General features: G+C 38.8%; 2 protein-coding genes across 10 annotated transcripts in view; one reads left to right on the top strand and one right to left on the bottom strand.

The window, feature by feature from the left end:
* The window catches only part of FAM227B (family with sequence similarity 227 member B), a 280,693-nt gene that overhangs the window by 256,232 nt on the left and 3,628 nt on the right, over positions 1-20,833 (top strand). Inside the window, exons 13-15 of one of the 3 annotated variants that reach the window (XM_007170433.3) lie at positions 7,507-7,582; positions 11,460-11,529; positions 14,383-14,610. In XM_007170433.3, the coding sequence (XP_007170495.2) occupies positions 7,507-7,582; positions 11,460-11,529; positions 14,383-14,505 (269 nt within the window). In that variant the 3' untranslated portion in view covers positions 14,506-14,610. Of the gene's footprint in view, positions 1-7,506; positions 7,583-11,459; positions 11,530-14,382; positions 14,611-20,833 lie in introns of those variants that run through there. The other 2 variants (XR_009007680.1, XM_028163551.2) reach the window with 2 other exon arrangements.
* GALK2 (galactokinase 2) overlaps positions 14,492-20,833 on the bottom strand; it is a 137,398-nt gene continuing 131,056 nt past the window's right edge. For all 7 annotated transcript variants that reach the window (XM_007170426.2, XM_057543903.1, XM_057543902.1 and 4 more), the window contains one exon: positions 14,492-15,053. In XM_007170426.2, the coding sequence (XP_007170488.1) occupies positions 14,846-15,053 (208 nt within the window). In that variant the 3' untranslated portion in view covers positions 14,492-14,845. The remainder of the gene's footprint in view (positions 15,054-20,833) is intronic.

Raw genomic sequence — 20,833 nt, forward strand, 5'->3', positions numbered from 1 at the left:
TATTCTGACTGGTGTGAGGTAATACCTCATTGTGGTTTTGATTTGCTTTTCTCTAATAGTTAACGATGTTGAGCATCTTTTCATGTGCCTGTTGGTCATCTGTATGTCTTCTTTCGAGAAATGTCTATTTAGGTTTTCTGCCCATTTTTTGATGGGGTGGTTTGGTTTTTTGATATTGAGTTGTATGAGCTGCTTGTATATTTTAGATATTAACCCCTTGTTGGTTGCATCGTTTGCAAATATTTTCTCCCATTCAGTAGGTTGCCTTTTTGTTTTGTTGATGGTTTCCTTTGCTGTGCAAAAGCTGTTAAGTTTGATTAGGTCCCATTTGTTTATTTTTGCTTTTATTTCTTTTGCCTTGAGAAACTGATTTAAGAAAATATTGCTACAACTTATGTCCGAGAATGTTTTGCCTGTGTTCTCTTCTGTTTTATGGTGTCATGTCTTATATTTAGATCATTTAACCATTTTGAGTTTATTTTTGTATATGGTGTGAGGGAATGTTCTATTTCATTGATTTACGTGTAGCTGTCTAGCTTTCCCAGCACCACTTGTTGACGAGACTGTATTTACTCCATTGTATACTCTAAGTAGATTAATGACTGTATGTGTGTGAGTTTATTTCTGGACTCTATAAGTCTGTTCCATTGATCCATATATCTCTTTTTTTGCCAATACCATGATGTTCTGATTACTGTAGCTTTGTAGTATTGTCTAAAATCTGGAAGGGTTGTGCCTCCAGCTTTGCTCTTTTTCCTCAGGATTGCTTTGGCAATTCTAAGTCTTTTGTGGTTCCATATAAATTTTAGGATTATTTGTTCTAGTTCTGTGAAAAATGTCATGGGTATTTTGATAGGGATTGCATTAAATTTGTAGATTGCTTCAGGCAGTATGACCAATTTGATAATATTAATTTTTCTAATCCAAGAGCATAGGATATCTTTCCATTTCTTTGAATCTTCTTCAGTTTCTTTTGTTAGTGTTTTATAGTTTTGAGCAAATAGTTCTTTCACCTCCTTGGTTAAGCTTATTCCTAGTTACTTTTTTTGGACACAATTTTAAATGGATTTTTTTTTTACTTTCTCTTTCTGATACTTCATTGTAGTGTAGAAATGAAACAGATTTCTGTATATTAATCTTGTATTCTGCTACCTTGCTGAATTCATGTATTAGATCTAATACTTTTTGTGTGGAGACTTTAGGTTTCTCTATATAGAGTTTCATGTCATCTACAAATGGTGACAGTTTTACTTCTTCCCTTCCAATTTGGATACCTTTTATTTCTTTTTCTTACTTGATTGCTGTGACTACAGCTTCCAATATGATGTTGAATAACAGTGGAGAGGGTGGGCATCCTTGTCTTGTTCCTGAATTTAGCAGGAAGGCCTTCAGCTTTTCATCGTCGAGTATTAGGTTGGCTGTGGGTTTGTTGTAAATGCCTTTATTATGTTGAGATATGTTCCCTCTGTACCCATTTTGGTGAGAGTTTTTGTCATGAATGGATGTTGACTTTGGTCAAATGCTTTTTCTGTGTCTATTGAGATGATCACGTGTTTTTTGCCTTTCCTTTTCTTAATATGGTGTATCACATTGATTTATTTGTGTATGTTGAACCATCCTTACGACCCTGGGATAAATCCAACTTGATCATGATGTAGGTCTTTTTATGTATTGTTGGGTTCAGTTTGCTAATATTTTGTTGAGGATTTTTGCATCTATATTCATCAAAGATATTGTCCTGTAACTTTCTTTTCTGGTAGTGTCTTTGTCTGGTTTTGGTATCAGGGTGATGGCTTCACAGAATGAATTTGAGAGTGTTCCTTCCTCTTCAGTTTTTTTTTTTTTTTTTTTTTTTTTGGAATAGTTTGAGAAGGATAGGTATAAGTTCTTTGTATGTTTGGTAGAATTCCCCAGTGAAGCCATCTGGTTCTGGATTTTTGTTTGCAGGGAGTTTTTTTTTTAAATTATTGCAGATTCTATTTTACATCTAGTGATCAGTCTGCTCAAATCATCTGTTTCTTCTTAACTCAATTTTGGCAGGCTGTTTCTAAAAACGTGTCCATTTCTAGGTTGTCCAATTTATTGGCATATAACTGTTCATAGTATTCTCTTATGATTTTTTGTACTTCTGCAGTATCCGTTGTTATTTCTCCACTTTCATTTCTTATTTTGTTTATTTGGGTCCTCTTTCTTTTCTTCTTGGTGAGCTTGGCTAGAGGTTTGTCGATTTTGTTTCTCTTTTCCAAAAAACATCTCTTGGTTTCATTGATGCTTTCAATTGCTATTCTGTTCTCTACTTAATTTATTTTCTCTCTGATCTTTATTATTTCAGTCCTTCTGCTGACTTTGAGTTTTGTCCTTCTTTTTCTGATTTTTTAAGTGGTAGGTTAGGTTTTTTGAGATTTTTCTTGTTCCTTGAGGAAGGCCTGTATTACTATGAACTTCCCTTCTAGAACTGCTTTTGCTGCATCCCATAGTTTTTGTAAAGTTGTGTTTTCATTGTCAGTTGTCTTGAAGTATTTTCTGATTTCATTATTGACCCATTGGTTTTTTAATAGCATCTTATTTAGTCTCCATGTGTTCTTTTCCCATTTTTCTTCTTGTGGTTGATTTCTAGTTTCATACCATTGTGGTTAGAAAAGATACTTGAAATAATTTCTAGCCTCTTAAATTTGTTGAGGCTTGTTTTGTGACCTAATATGTGGTCTATCCTAGAGAATGTTCCATGCACACTTGGCAAGAATGTGTATTCTGGGTGTTTTGGATGTAGGGTCCTGTAGATACCAAATAAGTCCACCTTGTCTGTTATATCATTTAGGACCTCTGTTGCCTTATTGGTTTTCTGTCTAGAATATCTGTCCATTGATGTCAGTGGGGTTTTAAAGACTCCTACTGTTGTATTCCTGTTAAGTTCTCCCTTTATGTCCGTTAGTATTTGTTTTATATCTTTCAGTGCTCCTATATTGGGTGCATGCACATTAATGAGTGTAATATCCTCTTCTTGTATTGGTCCCTTTTTCATAATATAAAGTCCTTCTTTGTCCCTCCTTATGGACTTTGTTTTAAAGTCTATTTTGTTTGATATGAGTATTGCTACCCCTGCTTTCTTGTCATTTCCATTTGCATGAAATATCTTTTTCCATCTTCTTACTTTCAGTCTGTGTGTGTCTTTCACTTTGAAGTGTCTCTCTTGTAAGTGACATATTGTAGGTTCTTGTTTTCTTATCCAATCTGCTGCTCTGTGTCTTTTGATCAGAGCATTTGTTCCATTGACATTTAAAGTAATTATTGATAGGTATGTACTTATTGCCATTTTAAACCTTGTTTTCCTGTCAATATTGTAGTTCTTTGTTTCTTCTTTTTGTTTTTCCTTTTGTGCTTTGATGGTTCTTTTGTATTATGCTTGAGTTCCTTTCTTTTTGGTATCTGTGAACCTATGGTATGTTCTTGATTTGTGGTTACCCTGGTTTTCAAGTATGTTGACCCCTAACTATATCTATTTGCTTTAAACTGATAGTCATACAAGCTTAAACACACTCTAAACAATCCACATTTTTATAGTTCGCTCCCCCACATTCTTTGATTTTGATGTCCTATTTTACATCTTACCTTTTTGCTGCTAATTGTTGTTATAATCACTTTACAAAAAATTTTTTATTGTTTTTTAATCTATGTACTAGCTTAGGTGATCTCAGTCCTTTTATATATTTGCCTTTTCTATTGTGACTGTCCCTTTCCTATAGATTCTTGTTTCTTTTCTGTTTAGAGAAGACCCTTCAATATATCTTCTAGGATAGGTTTAGTATTGCTGAATTCTTTTGGGTTTTGCTTGTCTGAGAAATTCTTTATCTGTCCTTCTATTCTAAATGATAATCTTGCTGGGTAGAGTATTCTAGGTTTCAGGTTTTCCCTTTCAGGACTTTGAATATATCATACCACTCCCTTCTGGCCTGCAAAGTTTCTGCAGAGAAATCAGCTGATAGCCTTATGGGGGTTCTCATGTAACTGACTCTTTGTTTTCTCTTGCTTTTAGAATCCTCTCTTTATCTTTAACTTTTGCCATTTTAATTATGATACGTGTTGGTGTGCATCTGTTTGGGTTCATCTTGTTTGGGATCCTCTGTGCTTCTTGTACTTGGATATCTGTTTCCTTCTTTAGGTTTGGGAAGTTTTCAGCAATAATTTCTCCAAATACACTTTCAATCTCCTTTTCTCTCTCTTTTCCTTCTGGAACCCAGCTTATGCATAGTTTGGCATGCTTTATATTATCCTATAGATTTTGTATGCTGCTTTCATTTTTTTCATTTGTCTTTCTGTCTGCTCTTCTGATTGGGTGATTTCCATTAATATGTCCTCCAGATCACATATTCATTCTTCTGTGTTATTTAGTCTGCTATTCATTGCTTCTAGATTGGTATTTATCTCATTAACTGAGTTGTCTAATTTTGATTTGATATTTTCTAGTTCCTTACTACAGTGATCTGCATTTCTATCAATCTTTTAATTCCTTTAGCATTTTTATTACCTCCTTTTTTGAACTCAGGGTATAGTAGACTGGTGAGGTCTGTTTCATTATTTGTTCTTTCAGGGGATTTCTTTTATTTTAATTTGGAGTAGTTTCTCTGCTTTTTCATTTTACTTAACTTTCTCTGTCTCTATGAATTTAGGAGAAACAGTTATCTACTGTGGTCTTGAAGGGGTATTTTTATTTGGAAGCATCCCTGTGTAGACAGTGAATCCAATATTCTGGTGCGAGGGCTGGTTTCAGTATGGGTACCAGCCACATCTTTCCTCAGAGTGTGCTGGTTGTTATCCCCTTGATAGGGGAGTAACTGGTGTGGTGTTCAGAGCCTACGCTGGATGTTGGGTGGGGCCTCCTCCTTGCTCTGTGGCTGTTACAGCCCTGTCAGCAGTGGTGTCTGCTCCCCAGTTGTCAGAGTAAAAGCCCTGAGGGTCAGGTTCACTCAGGCTCCTTTGAACTTGAGTGCATGACCTGCTCCAAAGGAGGTGACTGCTGAAGCAAGTGAGGCCCGTGTCATCACAGTGAATCTATGCATTACCCATGCAGACATGGGCGGTTCTGTCTAGAAGCAGCCAAATGCCACATCTCTTTTCCTGTTGTGTTCATCCCAGACCTAGTGCTAGGCTGTGGTGTGGAATGGGCTGGTGCTGGGGGCTGGGCCTTTGTGGCTGCAGGAATCAAGGTGGTTGTGCTGCTGCCTGAGACCTAGGCTGCCTCTGTGCCAGACCTCTCCCAGGACCTGTCCGTGCCAGATGCTGCTCCAAGTTGCGGTGTGGGGTGGGCAGAGCCAGTGAACTCCCTTTGGGAAACCAACCACTGCATACTCCTACCCAGGGGCTCTCCATCTGAGACTCAGCACCCCCTGAGCATCTCTGTAGCATCACCCTTTGCAGGCGCCGACAAAATCCACCACAGCTGGACCCGCCCCTGCCATGCAAGCAGTGACAAAGAGCTCTGCAGTCTGGCCCGGACTATACCCCAGGCCCTCCGAGCTATCTCCACTAAGCAAGATCAAGTCCTCTCCCAGGGTCTGTCTGCCAGAGATTCAGTGCTTAGCCATTGCACGTATTTGTAGCCCCGCCCAGTGCACACCTGATATTGGGAAGTGTGGCAAGCCAGCTGCCAGTCTCTCTCTGTCCTGATTGTCAGCAAGCCAGCACACATGCACTCCTCACAAGTAGAGTCTGGGCTTCTCCAGCCCCTCTATCTGTCCCAGCAGATTTCCCAGCAGGCAAGGGGGCTCCCCAGGGTCTGCCCACGTAGGCCTTTTCTCCTTTATAGATCCCTCCCAGGGACACCAGTCCTGTCCTGATTCCTTTTTTTCCATCCTACTCAGTTATGTGGAGATCTTTCTTGCAGCTTTGGTTATATAGGAGATCTTCTGCCAGTCTCCAGCTGGTTTTCTGTGAGAAATGTTCCACATGTAGATGTATTTTTGATGTGTTTGTGGGGGAAGGTGAGCTCCACATTCTCCCCTCCACCATCTTGATCCCCCTCCAGGCGTATCTCTTTCTTTAAGGAAAACCATACTCTAAAACCTAGCTGTGATGAAGGGGTTAAAGTAAACTTGGAATGCATCATAAAGAGCAGCGGACTTCTCTGTAAAATCTATTTCAGAGAATTCCTATCCTATTCAGGATAACATAATCATCCAGACCCTCGCAAACTCTGTGCTTGGTAGGATGGAGTATGGTCTGCTAGCAACACTGCTTCCCAGCAACTTAGTGATGCTGTTAAGGAACCTTCTTAAACAGGTTCTATGGCTGGCAGAGAGAATTTATCACCCTGGCATTGCTGAGAAAGTCATCTGGAGTACACAGAAAACAAATGTTCTTTTCCTTGATTCTAAGACCTTAATATTCAAATTATAAGTGATTGAAGATACTTTCTGAGTAGTTTAGAGTGTCATAAGAAAGACATAAATTTTATTCAAGTTTATTGTGAGAATCTTTGTTGTAGAGCCATTCATGTTTTTCCTTCTGGTTATCTCAACTGAGATACAATACTCAGGAAATTAAGGTCATAAGGTTAAGTGCCTATGTGGTCTTGTCCCAGGGACCAGATCCACTGAGCTTTTCCTAACATTCTTATACCAGATGCTTAAGATTAAAATGAGCATCAAGGACATCCTTGAAGGGAGCATAAATGTGTTTTAAATGAGCAAATTGCATTCAGAGAAAGATGGAGGTAATACTGAAGTGTGGTTCAGGTTGGAGAGTGGGACCATGGGAGGACAGACTCATTCCCTGCATCTTGGTGACTGCAGAGGTTTAAGAGCTCCTAGTTTACCAATGAGGCTAAGGTCTTAACACAAGATGAGGGCTGCCTCCTTGAGTCATTTACCAATTGCCACTTCAGAGGGAAGCGTCTGCTTTCCAGACACAGACATGGGTTAAGACCAGCATTACGGACACAGCCACAGGCTGTACCAGAAACAGACAGTAGAAGAGCCGCAGCCACATTAGCAGAACATTTATATCTTCTGCTTATCATCCTTTCCCCATGCACTTAGCAGAGGTTGGGCTTACTGAGGCAGCCAACATATGCTGCCAGTCACCTCCAGAGCCCCTCAGAAGTCAAGAGACTTTGAAGTTCTCAGTTTATGTAGAAATGAAGAAATGTCTAAACAGAGTTACAAAATGTACATTTTTAATATTTACATTTAACAAATCACCGCCTGTAAAGCACACCAAAAAAACATAAAAATAGTAATTATGGGATTTATGAAACTACTAAATCCTTGTGCGCTATGGATGGTGTGGTCCAGATAATGGGATATAAGTTTAAAGTAGTCTGATGGGTATTGTCTCCTTTTGGTCCTTTCAGTGCAACGCCAGACATAATATTCGTGTTTATACTTGAGACCCTTCATGACTGGGAAGCCCAGGCAAGATGGCTCCCTGAGTCCCCCTGTGAAGGATACTGTTAACCTCTCCCAAGTTTTCCTAGTTGAAAATCTTTCCTTAACCATAAGCCTATCACACCACCTGCTCCAACTTACTGTGATATTCTAAAGGAGGCAAAAAGACAATTTGCAAAAAACCAAAAGGATTTTAGAATGTAAGTTGACTCCATACTATTAATATAAAATCATAGAATCCTTTAGAGCTGTAAGCAATCATAGAAATTATCTACAACTAAGCTTCTTATTTTACTGACGAGGAGAGTCGCCTCTGAGCATCTTACAGACTCGGAGATTCTTTTCAGGTAAGTGTCAAGGATGTATGTTGTAACCATGGAGACATGGCACATGTCAGGGATTGAAAAAAGGAAGGAAGCTTTCCTGTGGTCTGGGTGGGAGGATGCACCCCAACGTGGAGAGACCAGGAGAGAGTTCCCAGGAAGAGAGATTGGAGTATTGTTCATTTACAAAGATAAGCCCTGGAAGAAGAACAGAAAGGTTGTCTGTAATAGGAGGAGTTCCTTGTAGCTGGGGTGGCAGCAGGGGTGATATGGAGGAAAGCAAGACAAGGAGGTCTTTTCGGAAACGTTTTCTTGGGGAAACATTTTAAGTTTTTTGTGCTTAACTAAAATGATTACTCTTGGCCAGTTATGGTATTCGTATGTGCCAGGAAGCGAGAAATGGCTTAATGAGGATGCCCATCGATTTTTATGAGGACAAATTGGCAGGGTCCAGTTCTTCTGTCTATGATATCAAGGTCACTGCCTAGCTGTCTTATTGCCTTAAAGGGGAGAAAGGATGGGCATCCTACCCTTTGGGTACCTGATGCTGTTCCGGAAACAAATCAAAGAGAGGTAAACAGAAGAGCAGCCAGCCTTGTCCTATCCAGCAGGCAGGACAGAAGTCTGAGCCTCTACTTTCCCCAGGGCCCCATTCCCCTCCCACTGACATACACACATGCGCATGCACGCACACAGACACACACACAGAGCCCTTAGATTTCCTATTTTCAGTGGGAAGAACAGGGATGGGCACCTTGTAAGAGGGCCCATGTGGGAACAGCAAGGTGGAGTCCAGGCTGTACTCAGCTGACATGGGTGATGCCTTTGGCACATGTTTATAAGGGGCAATGTGCTGGGGGATTCCTCATACCAAGTGGTGCATTGGGAGGGGATGCTGAAGAACTGTTTTGTAATGGACCTTTACTGATATGTGGAAGGCAGCGAATTGTTGATTTATTCTTTCTCAATGAGAATTGCCTGCTTCATTTTAAAATTTAACTCCAAACTTTGACTTTATAGAGAAAAGCACATAATTAGTGAAGAAATAAAACTCCTAAGACAGCGACAGGAAAGAGTTGACAAGGAGCTTCATAGGTTTGTTTCTTATTCAAATCATAGTGCTTAAAAACATTTTAATTGAACAAATGTGTTACATAAACCACAATGGGTTTAATATGTAAAAATTCATTAACTGGAATATCTGCAGAAGTTTTCTACTCCGTAGTTCATCTAGAGTAACACTAACTTTGTTATCCACATAATCACTCTAATTTAATTAATTGCTAAACATTATCATCATCTCCTTTTACTCTACCAGATATAGGACTTAAGCTGAGGGCCTTTTAAATATAGACTTATAACCATGGGAAGATGTAAACTAGAAAAACAACCTATTTAGCTGGTCTCAGGCTAGTTCTTTGTCCCTTTCTGCCCCTGCTGCTTCCCCTATACATACAAACATTGTACCCCACTGAAACAAGGAAAGTTGGGCGTATTTGTTTATTTTATGACAGTGTAAAAAAGAAAACTATAAAGTGTTGGGACTAACCCACTTCTTCCAGTACATCCACATAGGCAAGAATAAATGTCAGATGAGTACAGCCCTTCAAATAAACCCCTGTGGGAAACCACAATTTTGTGCCAGTCATGCTGCCATACTTCTAATTGCTATTTTGGAACTTATAAAGCTAGTCTCCCAGTCACATGAGAAAATTCAACTCATTACTTTAAAATCTTACTTCATTTTTCACTAAAAATTTTATCACCCAGCTTTCCCCTTCACAACACATAAGATCTGAGTCCAGATGACTTTTACTAGTTCCCAAAAATCAAATCTATAGAGGACAGGATTTCTCACCACTCAAGATATGCAAAAGGATGCAGACTGGTTTTCAGAGGAACTCACAAGAAGCACTCAAATATGTTTTATGCGATGGCACATAGCTGGAGAAAGTGAAGGGGAAAATACTCATTTGGGTATATAACTCCCACGTGCCTGTTAAATTTATAGGCACAGTGTCCAAGTTTCTATATGTAATCTTCAAAAAAAGATAGTCATGGAAAGGAAAGATAGAAAGATGGGAGATTGGGTAGTGGTGACGCTTGCAAAACTTTGTGAATATACTAAAACCTACTGAATTTTATACTTCGAAAGGGTGGATTTTAGGTTATGTAACATATCACAAAGCTGTTATTAAAAAAAAAGAAGAGGGGAACTGTAAATTAAAGTGAGTTGGAAAATGTAAAATAGATAGCTAGTGGGAGGCAGCCCCGTAGCACAGGGAGATCAGCTCGGTGCTTTGTGTCCACCTAGAGGGGTGAGATGGGGAGGGTAGGAGGGAGACGCAAGAGGGAGGAGATATGGGGATATATGTATATGTATAGCTGATTCACTTTGTTATAAAGCAGAAACTAACACACCATTTAAAGCAATTATACTCCAATAAAGATGTTTAAAAATATGATACAATAAAAAAATACAATTACTATTAAAAAAAAGTGGGTTGGAAGATGGATTGATTTTCACAAAGTGAGATGAACCAGTCTCAGGATGACTTAAAGTCAAGAAGATTCTAAGAGTGTGTTACTGAAAGAAGGGCACCAGGGATATTTAAATAGGACTATGAGAAAGAGACTCAGAGCCAGATTTTAGAAAAGCAGGGAAGAATAGTCCAAGAGAGTAGTAAGAAGTGAGGAGAAAACCTAGGTTAAGGAGATAAAATTGGCAGAGATAAAGTAGAGAAAGAGTAAGGGAGTATTTGTTAGTCAGAGAATACTAACACAAGAGGCCCCTCAGAGGTAGCCCTACTGGGTGCCCTCAGGGGACCCCCTAGGCTATATGCTAGAGAAATCTAGAGCAGGCCTTATAGGGGTTTAGCTAATCCAAAGTTCATGTTTCAGCAAAGTGTATTTGGAATTTTTAGAAAATTTCACTTCCTACAGATTTCACAGAATAATTTCAAATGTTTCACTTGAAAATCGCCAGTGAAATCAATAGCCTTATACCATTTTTCATTTTTCTTTCTCTCATCTGTGTTTCTCTTGCTGTCTCTCCCTTGTCCCAAGTTCCTATTGTTCCTTGCCTGGCCTACCTCTGCTTCTGTCTTTATCCGCAGATCTCTGGAAAGTTTCCTGCTGCCTCCTCAATTTAACTATTCAACTCCTTAAAAATATTTCTTGAATGAGTACATGGTGACAGAAATCATGATAGATTCCTGGATCCCCACCCTTGATGAGCTTACAGTCTAGTAAGCGCCCCCCTCACCCTTTATCCTTTTCCATCTCTCTTTCTCTCTCTCCCCCAGATCCTTCCCGGGCCAGTCCCTTTTACTCTTCCCTCCCCAGTGACTCATCTTAAAATCTGCACTGGAGCCCAGTGAGTGGAATTAGTTGAGGGGATACTTACTGTGTGAACCACCTCACTGAAGAGGATGCTTCACTGCTGGGATGCAGTGTCACACAGTGGTTAGAATAGAGGGCGCAAGTCACACTGCTTGGGTTCAAATCCTCTATTACTTGCTAGCTGTATGACTGTGGACAGGTTAGTTAACCTATCTGAGCCTCTTTCCTCATCTATAACATAGGATAATAGTAGTACCTACTTCCTAAGATTGCTGTCAGAGTAACTGAATTAATATATGTAAAGTGGTGGCAAATGCCCAGCATATTAAACTCTTCGTAAATCGTGGCTCTTAGTTGGTGTCAGTATGAAAACAATTAGTTTGGTTACCAATTTTCTTTCTTTCATGATTAGGCTCCAAGCAAAGGCTACCAAGAAACCTTACGAAGTTAAGAATGATTTTGAGAATTTCCTACAAAAACTGGTAAGTTTTTTCTGAAAATAATTGAGAATTCTCTCTCTAGCTTCTCTTATATAGACTGGAAAATACTTAATAAGCAATGTATGGTTTCACATCCAAGTTACAGTGGCAGGATGGAATACATTCTTGTGATTTAATCATCCACATGCACATTTAGGGTAATCTCTCTCTCATGTATTAGTGACAACCTCATGCTCACTCATCCCCATCCCTTGCTTCTGACCAGAAGCATTTTATGCAACTGAAAACCTCCAAATGCAGAATTTCAAACTAATAGAAAATTATTGGTATTTGAAGTCATATTTTATTTCCCGTTAATAATTCAACAGAAATATATTGGATTCCAACTACTGTGTTAGATGAATGATTCTTGCCCTCAATTAACAGAAACGTAAGAAATGATAAGGTTCTAAACAGTACTCAAGTGTAAGAAAGAAAGAAAAGGAAGGACATGGCCCCATCTTTCCAGTTTTCTTTGTCCCCTTCCCTTCTGCTCCACCTTAACTTACAGGCAGTCCTATTAAATCTAAAGGTCCTTCCTCCCTTCCAACAAGAAAGGACATGTAGAAAATAGTGTACAATAAATCTGAAGGTTAGACAATCTGAGGTCAGGAATAAGAGAGAGCTTTTCATTTTCAGCATGTCAGGCTTCCAGGAAAAAATCTAGAGCAATCCTCATTGGCTACTGATGTAATGGCAAAAACAGGGGTCTAATAATCTAACCAAATTCCTATGAGCCAGAAAGGTAATGGAAAGGGGTAATATTGTTGGGTGTTTAATATTAAACAAATATTGGGTGTTTAATATTAAATAAATAGTACTATTCTTTATTCCACAAAAAAAATTATTTCTCCCTTTTTTTCATGGTCTCTCTTAACTGCTACTGCTAGAGACATGGGTACAGAGAAATATTTATTTAGTATAAGAAAACTGTGCAAGTGTACTGGTAAAGGGCAAGTGACCTCAGCTGGTAAATAGTAAATGGCCTGAGTCTTAGAGAAACTACAGGAGCTATGGACACCGTAGCACACTGGAGAGTCTGTGCCTCAGCGAAACAAGGCAACTACTTCCTCACCTCTAGTTCATTGTGGCTCTGCAGGAATAGAGGCCAAAGTGTTATCAGATCTTCCACCATTTGTAATCCAAATTCTTCTGTAAAATTCCTGTTTAGGACTCAAGTTTTTAAATACCCCTAGAGGCCAAACTAAATAAATCTGCAGACCAGACGAGGCCTATGGGCTGCTGGTTTGCAACCCCTGGTCTAAATGCTGGACTTGGAGCTCTTCAAAAGCTGGCTCCAGCCAGTATAGCCAGTCTTATTCTCCACTATATCCCAAGGCAAACCCTTCACTCCCACTGAGTCTTCCCAACATACCATGTTTACCCATAATCATATACTTTGCTTATCTGCCATGCCTACTCCCCAGCTTTCAAATTCTATTCATCCTTTAAGGCCCTGCTCAAATTGCATCTTCTACATGAAGCTTTTTTCCAGTGGCCCTAGCCCCATCCTTTCCAGGCAAGTTCGATATCTCTCATAATTTCTAGAATAACACCTGGTGATGGTTTCATTGGAAAATAGTTTTCTTCAAGCCAGACATCAAGACAAATATGGGAGTAGATTCTGGCTTAGAACGACTATGTCCTCCAAAGCAGAGTGTACACTAGAAATTTTTACTTACCTATTTTGTAAAGAAGGTATCTCACGGTGAAAAATTTAAAGGCAAGTGGCTTTTTTTTTTTTTTTTTACAGTAATCCAGGCATCTTCAAAGAATTATATATCAATCAACCACAGATCTTCTGTGGAAAATGGAAAGGTTTTAAAAAACAAAGGGTTATCATTTTAAATCAGTTTTTAAAATTCAAAATTAACAAATTTGACTTAGGCCTTCTCAAGTACTTACCTTTCTGCTAAGAATGAAAATGCACCAGAACTTTATTTTAGAATAGAATAATGGATTTCCTAGTACTTCATATGACTGCTGTCCTTCAAGAAATGTAACAACCAGCTTTGCCTCAGCTTCTCTGAAACTGAGATTCAAGATGATGATGTCCAGTCTTTTTGCTCATTAATGTGCAACTCAATCATAGAATAATAGAAAATTGTGCTGAACTTCTGGATAATTCATGCCATATGACTTCTGGTCTCTCAATTATCTATGTCAGAAAAATGCTTTTCGGTCTAAATCTTCATATTATTCAGGAAAGCCTTCCTGTAGTCTATCCGTGAGAGAGAGCCACTCATTTACCATCACCACGTGGCCAAACTTTCTGTCCATTTTGATAAACATATACAGGCACCCACCAATACCCCTACCCAATCCCAGAACCCACGCTCAGCCTTTTCATACTTTCACCCTCATGCCTCACACCTGCCCTACATTGGTCCACATATACAAACAAGCTTTGCTAGACACACAACGAAGATGCAAGTCACAGATGGGTTTTCCTAGAATAGTAAACATGCCTCCTGGATTAGAGAGGCATTTGAGAAAAGGTAGGATAGAGTGGGAAGAAAGTAAATTCCATGAACAAATTGAATTATCTGAATTAACATCCAGATAATTGTCTATCTATCTCAATGTGAATAGAGATAAAAACTTGAAGTGGCTTTTATCTAAGCTTCTCTATTATGACAGAAAGCTCAGGGCCAAAAGAATTGAAAGTGACTGTTTATATGATATCACATGGTTAAAAAAAAAATTAAATGAGCCTGGGATTTTCTTCCTAAATCCATCTTTAAAAAAAAAAAATTTAAGTGATCCTCTTCATCTTGATAACTGGGAGAATCTCACTTTCAAGTATACAATATCCAGGAAAATCTGTGAATCCTTAATAACGTATTATTTTAATAGCGTTCTGAAGCCCGAACTGAGAGAAAATTTCTGGCATCACTATCATCATCATCATCAACAACAGAAGACTTCAACCTTGAGGAAGAAGAATGCCAAGAGAAACCAGAAATAAACTGTACTTAAGAATGTATGTTTAATTCAAGTACAATCCATGAGGTCAGTATTGATGGTCTTTTACCATTTGTTTTTAAAAATCTTGAAATCAATAAATCCAGTAAATTATCTTAAGAGATCTGTCCAAGCATAATTTTGGCTCTTATTGGTAGAAAACATATTTTAAGAAGATGGAAAAATAATCATTATGAAGCATAGGGAGCTTTCAACCATTTCTTTGGAAATACATCTTGATAATAGCAACTGTTCATCATAATACAAAACAGAAAGAGGATTAATTTGCTGTGGCATAGAAGTCCTGCCAGTTCCTAAATGCTCTAAATAGTTTCTTGGAGATTTTTTACATTGTTTAGGCCTCAAGGAAAACCAAAGCTCCACCTCCAGGTTTGGTAGCAAACAAACTCTGCTTCTCAGGCACTAAGCTTCGATTGCTCCTCTGGTAATAAGCTTCGTGCACATTTGCTAGGAAGCTGGACAGCTTGTCAGCAGGTACTATCGATACTGTGCAGCCTCCCCAGCCTGCTCCAGTAAGTCGTGATCCTTGAGCCCCAAATTTCCTAAAACAATGAGAAAAAAAAATTAGAATCTGCAAATGAAAATGAGAGTGATTTTCCTGGTGCTTTAGAACAGACAGCATCTCCAAGAACTAAGAAGAGATTATGTAGTGTGTTTTCTGGGGTTTTTTTCAGTACTGTCAAACATTTTAGGACATTAAGAAATTATTTATACTATTGTTTGAAGGTGATTTGAAATTTAATTGTCTCTAAAACTAGCCCCCAGTTTTGGCTCTTAAGTAGTAAAAGTCAGTAGTACTCCTGTTTGTTTCATAAGGGCTGGCAATAACCCACCCCACTGTAGTATTGATTCCATAAAGCCACCACTTGAACAGTTGTATAGCAAGCCTATAGGTGATCAGGAAGAGGGAGTAAAAAGAAAGCAAGCAATGGACATGATCAACATGATGAATCAGAAGGTTGCTCCATATGAGGGCAAATCAAGCTTTAAAGTGTAAGTCTTCTTATATATACAAGTGAGAGCTTCCTCTGGGGGCTATTTAAGCTGCATTCGATCCCCTAGAACAGATAGCCTAGATTTGTGCTGAATAAATTTATCATCAACAAAGAACATGTTACTAAACTCTAAATTAGTTCGTCTGTTCAATCTCTAAAGGGAAATTATGCAGACCTTTCCACAAAGAGGATAGTGGCTTCTGCAGGTCCATCCCCATTTTCCCTGCACCTTCAGGAGCTGGCTGGTCTGACAAATGGACTCGGAATTTATCATCAGACAAAACGTGTGATTGAGATGGAAACTACTATATAAGCCACCACACAGCAAGGGGTAATTTTAGTCACCATCAACCAGGCACAGTTTCAAACCTTGTACAAAAGTGAAAGGCCCTACACAAAGTACAACGATCACTCATCTTTGAAAGATGCAATTTATCCTGACAATAAAAGTTAATGTATCGACAGGAAGACACTGGAACTCACCAAAAAAGATAACCCACATCCAAAGACAAAGGAGAAGCCACAATGAGACGGTAGGAGGGGCGCAATCACACTAAAATCAAATCCCATAACTGCTGGGTGGGTGACTCACAAACCGGAGAACACTTATACCACAGAAGTCCACCCACTGGAGTGAAGGTTCTGAGCCCCACGTCAGGCTTCCCAACCTGGGGGTCTGGCAACGGAGGGAGGAATTCCTAGAGAATCAGACTTTGAAGGCTAGTGGGATTTGATTGTAGGACTTCAACAGGACTGGGGGAAACAGAGACTACATTCTTGGAGGGCACACACAAAGTAGTGTGCTCATCAGGACCCAGGGGAAGGAGCAGCGACCCCGTAGGAGACAGAATCAGACGTACCTGCTAGTGTTGGAGGGTCTCATGCAGAGGCGGAGAGTGGCTGTGTCTCACCGTGAGGACAAGGACACTGGCAGCAGAAGTTCTGGGAAGTACTCCTTGGTGAGAGCCCTCCCAGAGTCCACCATTAGCCCCACCAAACAGCCCGGGTAGGCTCCAGTGTTGGGTCGCCTCAGGCCAAACAACCAACAGGGAGGGAACCCAGCCCCACCCATCAGCAGACAAGCAGATTAAAGTTTTACTGAGCTCTTCCCCAGGGCAACAGCCAGCTCTACCCACCACCAGTCCCTCCCATTAGGAAACTTGCACAAGCCTCTTAGATAGCCACATCCACCAGAGGGCAGACAGCAGAAGCAAGAAGAACTACAATCCTGCAGCCTGTGGAACAAAAACCACATTCACAGAAAGACAAGATGAAAAGGCAGAGGGCTATGCAGCAGATGAAGGTACAAGATAAAACCCCAGAAAAACAACTAAATGAAGTGGAGATAGGCAACCTTCCAGAAAAAGAATTCAGAATAATGATAGTGAAGATGATCCAGGACCTCGGAAAAAGAATGGAGGCAAAGATCTAGAAGATGCAAGAAATGTTTAACAAAGACCTAGAAGAATTAAAGAACAAACAAACAGAGGTGAACAATACAATAACTGAAATGAAAACTACACTAGAAGGAAGCAATAGCAGAATAATGGAGGCAGAAGAACGGATAAGTGACCTGGAAGACAGAATGGTGAAATTCACTGCTGTGGAACAGAATAAAGGAAAAAGAGAGAAAAAAAATGAAGACAGCCTAAGAGACCTCTGGGACAACATTAAACACAAAAATATTCGCACTATAGGGGTCCCAGAAGGAGAAGAGAGAGAGAAAGGACCAGAGAAAATACGTGAAGAGATTATAGTCGAAAACTTCCCTAACATGGGAAAGGAAATAGCCACCCAAGTCCAGGAAGCGCAGAGAGTCCCATACAGAATAAACCCAAGGAGAAACACGCCGAGACACATAGTAATCAAAGTGGCAAAAATTAAAGACAAAGAAAAATTACTGAAAGCAGCAAGGGAAAAACGACAAATAACATACAAGGGAACTCCCATAAGGTTAACAGCTGATCTCTCAGCAGAAACTCTACAAGCCAGAAGGGAGTGGCATGATATAATTAAAGTGATGAAAGGGAAGAACCTACAACCAAGATTACTCCACCAGGCAAGGATTTCATTCAGATTCGATGGAGAAATCAAAAGCTTTACAGACAAGCAAAAGCTAAGAGAGTTCAGCACCACCAAGCCAGCTCTACAACAAATGCTAAAGGAACTTCTCTAAGTGGGAAACACAAGAGAAGAAAAGGACCTACAAAAACAAACCCAAAACAATTCAGAAAATGGCCATAGGAACATACATATCAATAATTACCTTAAACGTGAAAGGATTAAATGCTCCAACCAAAAGACACAGGCTTGCTGAATGGATACAAAAACAAGACCCATATATATGCTGTCTACAAGAGACCCACTTCAGACCTAGGGACACATACACACTGAAAGTGAGGGGATGGAAAAAGATATTCCATGCAAATGGAAATCAAAAGAAAGCTGGAGTAGCAATACTCATATCAGATAAAATAGACTTTAAAAGAACGTTACAAGAGACAAGGAAGGACACTACATAATGATCAAGGGATGGATCCAAGAAGAAGATACAACAATTATAAATATATATGCACCCAACATAGGAGCACCTCAACACATAAGGCAACTGCTAACAGCTATAAAAGAGCTAATCGACAGTAACACAATAATAGTGGGGAATATTAACACCTCACTTACACCAATGGACAGATCATCCAAACAGAAAATTAATAAGGAAACACAAGCTTTAGATGACACAATAGACCAGATAGATTTAATTGATATTTATAGGACATTCCATCCAAAAACAGCAGATTACACTTTCTTCTCAAGTGCGCACGGAACATTCTCCAGGATAGATCACATCTTGGGTCACAAATCAAGCCTCAGTAAATTTAAGAAAATTGAAATCATATAAAGTATCTTTTCTGACCACAACACTATGAGATTAGAAATCAATTACTGGGGAAAAAAATGTAAAAAACAGAAACACATAGAGGCTAAACAATTCGTTACTAAATTACCAAGAGATCACTGAAGAAATCAAAGAGGAAATCAAACAATACCTAGAGACAAATGACAATGAAAACACGACTATCCAAAAGCTATGTGATGCAGCAAAAGCAGTTCTAAGAGGGAAGTTTATAGCTATACAATGCTACCTCAAGAAACAACAAACATCTCAAATAAACAGTCTAACCTTACACCTAAAAGAACTAGAAAAAGAAGAACAAACAAAACCCAAAGTTAGTAGAAGGGAAGAAATCATAAAGATCAGAGCAGAAATAAATGAAATAGAAACAAAGAAAACAATAGCAAAGATCAATAAAACTAAAAGCTGGTTCTTTGAGAAGATAAACAAAATTGATAAGCCATTAGCTAGACTCATCAAGAAAAAGAGGGAGAGGACTCAAATCAATAAAATTAGAAATGAAAAAGGAGAAGTTACAACAGACACCACAGAAATACAAAGCATCCTAAGAGACTATACTACAAGCAACTCTATGCCAATAAAATGGACAACCTGGAAGAAATGGACAAATTCTTAGAAAGGTATAACCTTCCAAGACTGAACCAGGAAGAAATAGAAAATATGAACAGAGAAATCACAAGTAATGAAATTGAAACTGTGACTGAAAATCTTCCAACAAACAAAAGTCCAGGACCAGAGGGCTTCTCAGGTGAATTCTATCAGACATTTAGAGAAGAGCTAACACCCATCCTTCTCAAACTCTTCCAAAACATTGCAGAGGAAGGAACACTCCCAAACTCATTCTATGAGGCCACCATCACCCTGATACCAAAACCAGACAAAGATACTACAAAAAAATAAAATTACAGACCAATATCACTGATGAATATAGATGCAAAAATCCTCAACAAAATACTATCAGACAGAATCCAACAGCACATTAAAAGGATTATATACCATGATCAAGTGGAATTTATCCCAGGGATGCAAGGATTCTTCAATATACTCAAATCAATCAATGTGATACACTATATTAACAATTTGAAGAAGAAAAACGGTATGGTCATCTCAGTAGATGCAGAAAACACTTTTGACACAATTCAACACCCATTTATGATAAAAACTCTCCAGAAAGTGGGCATAGAGGAAACCTACTTCAACATAATAAAGGCCATATATGACAAACCCACAGCAAGCATCATTCTCAATGGTGAAAAACTGAAAGCATTTCCTCTAAGATCAGGAACAAGACAAGGATGTCCACTCTCGCCACTATTATTCAACATAGTTTTGGAAGTCCTAGCCACGGCAATCAGAGAAGAAAAAGAAATGAAAGCAATACAAATTGGAAAAGAAGAAGTAAAACTGTCACTGTTTGCAGATGACATGATACTATACATAGAGAATCCTAAAGATGCCACCAGAAAACTATTAGAGCTAATCAATGAATTTGGTAAAGTTGCAGGATACAAAATTAATGCATTCCTGTAGACTAATGATGAAACCTCTTGCATTCCTATAGACTAATGATGAAAAATCTGAAAGAGAAATAAAGGAAACACTACCACTTACCATTGCAACAAAAAAGAATAAAATACCTAGGAATAAACCTACCTAGGGAGACAAAAGGCCTGTATGCAGAAAACTATAAGACACTGATGAAAGAAATTAAAGATGAAACAAACAGATGTAGAGGTATACAATGTTCTTGGATTGGATGAATCAATATTGTGAAAATGACTATACTACCCAAAGCAATCTACAGATTCAATGCAATCCCTATCAAATTACCAATGGCATTTTTTACAGAACTAGAACAAAAAATCTTAAAATTTGTATGGAGACACAAAAGACCCCGAATAGCCAAAGTGGTCTTGAGGGAAAAAAACGGAGCTGAAGGAATCAGGCTCCCAGTCTTCAGACTATACTATGAAGCTACAGTAATCAAGATAATATGGTACTGGCACAAAAACAGAAATATAGATCAATGGAACAGGATAGAAAGCCCAGAGATAAACCCACGCACCTATGGTCAACTAATCTATGACAAAGGAGGCAAGGATATACAACAGAGAAAAGACAGTCTCTTCAATAAGTGGTGCTGGGAGCACTGGACAGCTACATGTAAAAGGATGAAATTAGAACACTCCCTAACAGCATACACAAAAATAAACACAAAATGGATTTGAGACCTAAATGTAAGACCGGACACTATAAAACTCTTAGAGGAAAACATAGGAAGAACACTCTTTGACATAAATCACAGCAAGATCTTTTTTGATCCACCTCCTAGAGTAATGGAAATAAAAACAAAAATAAACAAATGGGACCTAATGAAACTTAAAAGCTTTTGCACAGCAAAGGAAACCATAAA

This window comes from Balaenoptera acutorostrata, chromosome 3, assembly GCF_949987535.1.
Source record: "Balaenoptera acutorostrata chromosome 3, mBalAcu1.1, whole genome shotgun sequence".
In the NCBI taxonomy this organism is placed as follows: Eukaryota; Metazoa; Chordata; class Mammalia; order Artiodactyla; family Balaenopteridae; genus Balaenoptera; species Balaenoptera acutorostrata.